General features: G+C 35.5%; 1 protein-coding gene across 3 annotated transcripts in view; it reads left to right on the plus strand.

Annotated features, from left to right (window-relative positions):
• Positions 1-4,117, plus strand: part of RECQL (RecQ like helicase) — a 33,531-nt gene that overhangs the window by 28,449 nt on the left and 965 nt on the right. For all 3 annotated transcript variants that reach the window (XM_039882536.1, XM_039882535.1, XM_039882537.1), the window contains 3 exons: positions 1,327-1,418; positions 2,467-2,686; positions 3,406-3,535. In XM_039882536.1, coding sequence (XP_039738470.1) covers positions 1,327-1,418; positions 2,467-2,686; positions 3,406-3,535 — 442 coding nt within the window. The remainder of the gene's footprint in view (positions 1-1,326; positions 1,419-2,466; positions 2,687-3,405; positions 3,536-4,117) is intronic.

The following is a 4,117-nucleotide window of genomic DNA, read 5'->3' on the forward strand; positions in this document are numbered from 1 at the left end:
GCTTTAATAATTTCGAAAAGATGTATTAGAGGTGTTTTGAGAGTTGAGCTCAGTAACACATATCATCTTACCAGCTGATAGATTGATGAAATAATTGACAGCAGAGTCAAGTTTCTCAAATAAATTTAAATCTATTTAGTGTGGCTTTAGTTAGACCATATAGCTCCCTGATGGCTTCTTGGTATTAGTCATCTTTGTTCTCATATGCCCATCACATAAAAAGGACACGAAAATTTTGAAATGATTAGCAGTAACCAGACAGTGACAGGAAATGGTATTTCTTTCCTATAGATGCTACAATAATCTAGTTAAATGAGAAAATGAAAATTTCCTTAGATGTCCAGTAGACCCCCGTGAAGCATATTTTGGGGTTTAGACTCCAATGGATACTGTAAAATACAAGAAACTGCTTTGCTATCAGGAAGATATTCTTAATAGTTGTAAAATATTGAGTCACAAAATAAATCTCAGACATATTCTTAAAAGCTAACTTTATCAAGTACATATGGAAAAAATTGCATGTGGTGAGAAGACTAATGGTCACCAAAGATGTCCACACCCAAATCACTGGAACCTGTGAGTATATTACCTTACATGGCAAAAGGTCATAAATGGAATTATTATTAAAGTTGCTAATCAGCTGACCTTAAAATAGGGAGATTATCTTGGATTATTTGGGTGGACCCAGTACAATCACAAGGGTCTTTTTATGTGGAAGGAGACAGAAGAGGGGGAGAAAGAGTGATGTGATGTGGAGACAACCCACTGTTCTTGGATTTAAAGATGGGGTAAAGAGGGTCTGGTGCCAAGGAATGCAAGCAGTCTCTAGAAACCGGAAAGGACAGGAAAACAGATTCTCTCCTCTAGAGCCACGGTCCCCAACCTTTTTGGCACCAGGGACCTATGCTCTTATGAGCATCTAATGCCTGATCTGAGGTGGAGCTTAGGTGGTGATGTTAGCGCTGGGAAATGGCTACAAATACAGATGACGCTTTGCTTGCTGCCTGCCACTCACCTCCTGCTGTGTGATCTGGTTCCTAACAGGCCACAGACTGGTACCTGTCCATAGACAGGTACCTGTGTGCGGCCCCTGGGTTGTGGAGCCCTGCTCCAGAGCCTCCAGAAGAAACACAGCCCTGCTAACACTTTGATTTTAACCAACTAAGACCCATATCAGACTTCTAGCTTGTAGAAATGTAACATAATTTGTGCTGTTTCAAGCCAGTAAATTTGTGGTAATATGGCAGCAATAGGAAACTAATATATAACCCTGTATTAAAACTTTATTAGATCATTTAATAATTTATATCCCTAATCTGTTTGCAGATGTCGTCGTGTATTGATAGCGCAACATTTTGATGAAGTGTGGAACTCAGAAGCTTGTAACAAAATGTGTGATAATTGCTGTAAAGACATTTGTGAGTTCAGTTTTTTTTTTAAACCTTTATAGGCTAATATATATAGCTTGAACTACACAAAGGCAGCATTAGATCCCAAAATGGATTTGAAAGATTATACAAGGTGTGAATAGAATTTTCTAGATTCAAGAGTTTTGAAACAGGCAAATAAAAGGAAAGGCCATATGTATATTCATATTTTTTATATTGCTGTACCGACGGCTATATACTGCAAATTTTTTAAGAAATGAAGTTTAAATTCTTCTGAATAGAAATGCTATTTATATAAGGCTAACTTCATGATAATCTCTAATACTTTATAGTAACAGATTGAGAAGAGAAATTTAGTGCAAAATAGAGGCTATAGTGAATCATTTTTGATCCAGATAATGGCTGCTCATGAGACACTAATTTACCAGTGTTTTAGTACTGTATTTTAACTTTTTTTCATCCTGTGTGTGTTGTATTCGAAGAGTTAGTTCCTTACTGAGTTCTGATGCCTTGTTGGGTGGTTACTACAATTTTAACTCTGCAGCTAGAGAAACTTGTGAGTTTATTAGACTATGTTATACTGACCAAATTAACAAGTCTGGTATATAAACTGGAGTACTAGTATCAAGTAATAATTAGGAAGATCTGTCCAGGACATTTTTGTGTCTAAATCGGAATAGCTGTGAAGCCATACTAGTTTTCAGAATATTGCTTAATGAGCACACAGCAATTAAATATGCAGAACAGACTGTCCCATAAACACCTCTTAGTTTCTGCCATCATCATGTCTGGCAGAAACTCTTTGGTTCCTAGGGCATACCCAAAGGTCTTCTGATAACCAGGCTATTTTCTGTATATCACTGTAAATCCCACAATGTCTTACAGAGCTTAACCGTGGTTAGTGCCAGAGACTTAGGGAATTGCCCTAGTTTTAATGCAGAACACATTAACATATCAGTGTTTAGGGTGGTTTACATTTGATGACTTGTTTTTACACCAGTTTAACCACTTAGGATAGCCTGTCTTTGCCCTAATTTCTAAATCTCAATTGTCTGTTATCCTATCTCTTTCATTATAGCATTTGAAAGAAAGAATGTAACAGCCTACTGCAGAGATCTAATCAAGATCCTGCAGCAGGCAGAGGAAATGAATGAAAAACTCACTCCACTGAAACTGATTGATTCTTGGACGGGCAAGGGTGCAACCAAACTGAGAGTAGCAGGTGTTGCTCCTCCGGAACTTCCTCGTGAGGACCTGGAGAAAATTATTGCACACTTTCTTCTGCAGCAGTATCTTAAGTATGTACAAAACCATTTCTTGTCCTTTCATGTTGTCTTTTTTTTAAAATAGCACACTATACTTTTTAAATTCATAGAGTAAGTATATATTCTTACAAAGAAATTACTTTGAAGAAAAACCCTAATTTGGATATATAACAATAAAAATTATAGCATACTCTATATAATTTTCTGTTACATTTAATTTTAGCAACATTGTGAGATGGGTAGAAGAGACATTCTCATCATCTTAATTTTAGAAATTAGGAAAGTAAGACTTTACAGGTATTAGTTATATCTCAGTAGATCCATAAATAGGAGGTAAGTTAAACTTAAGAATAGAATGGTAGAATGTTCAAAATCAGTACCATAAAAATGACGGTTTATTCAATCACAAGAATCAAAAATTGGCCAAAAATGGATAGAATATTTTCCTCCACAAAACATGAGTCTTTCTCATTTTTATAACTGCAACGGAACAAATGGTTTTGCCATTGTTTCATGTGCACTTTAAACACTATACAAAATTTACCTAACAAATTTCCAACTTTAATTGATCACCATATTTCAAGAAAAGCACAAAACTAAAATACTTTCTATAAAATAAATTGTATTTTATGGTGTTTCATTATTTCATATCAATATATTAAAATTATCACACTTAACGGTTATTTTTTATAAATTTCAGTTTTCTGTAACTCCCCAGAACCTTTCTGATTGTTGGCCTTTATCTTCTGCAGAGAAGACTACAGTTTTACAGCCTATGCCACCATTTCATATTTGAAAATAGGACCTAAAGCCAATCTTCTGAACAATGAGGCACATGTTATTACCATGCAAGTAAAGAAGTCCACGCAGAGCTATTTCAGGGTAACTGATGACTATTAATTTTCAAATATTTTAAATATACATGAAAGCCTACTGGATGCTTTTTAACTAGTACTCTCCTAGGTCCAGTTGAACATAAGAGGTAAGTCAGTGGTCTTGGAATCTGAGTAGGGAAGAGAGAATAAGATACCTTTGTTTTCTATATAGAAGAATTCAGACTTGCCTTTTAATACAGATAAGGGGTTTCCAACCTTTTGGAATGCGAAGACTCCATTTTAATTTTGATGCACTCTGCCCTCATATTGGTCATGATCAGTGTTGATTTAGAAGTCTGCCTCTGCGGCAGAGGTTGAAAACCAGTTACAAACTAAATACTACCAGTCTACAAAAGCATGCAATGTACAGTTGTGTCTAAGAACACTTTAGGCGTTCTTTAGGCTTTCTCTGATGGCATAGTCTCTTCTATTCAAGATGGAGCTCATACCCGAGTACTAATGTGAAGATTAAAAAAAAAAAACAGACCACTAGACACTTAAAGATCTGATATAGAAGAGCAATTGAGATTTTTAACCTTGTGAGAAAAACAGCTGAATTGTCATCAGTGTTTGCTTTATTGTTTTATAG

The sequence above is a fragment of the Pteropus medius genome, unplaced genomic scaffold (assembly GCF_902729225.1).
Source record: "Pteropus medius unplaced genomic scaffold, Ma_sr-lr_union100, whole genome shotgun sequence".
In the NCBI taxonomy this organism is placed as follows: Eukaryota; Metazoa; Chordata; class Mammalia; order Chiroptera; family Pteropodidae; genus Pteropus; species Pteropus medius.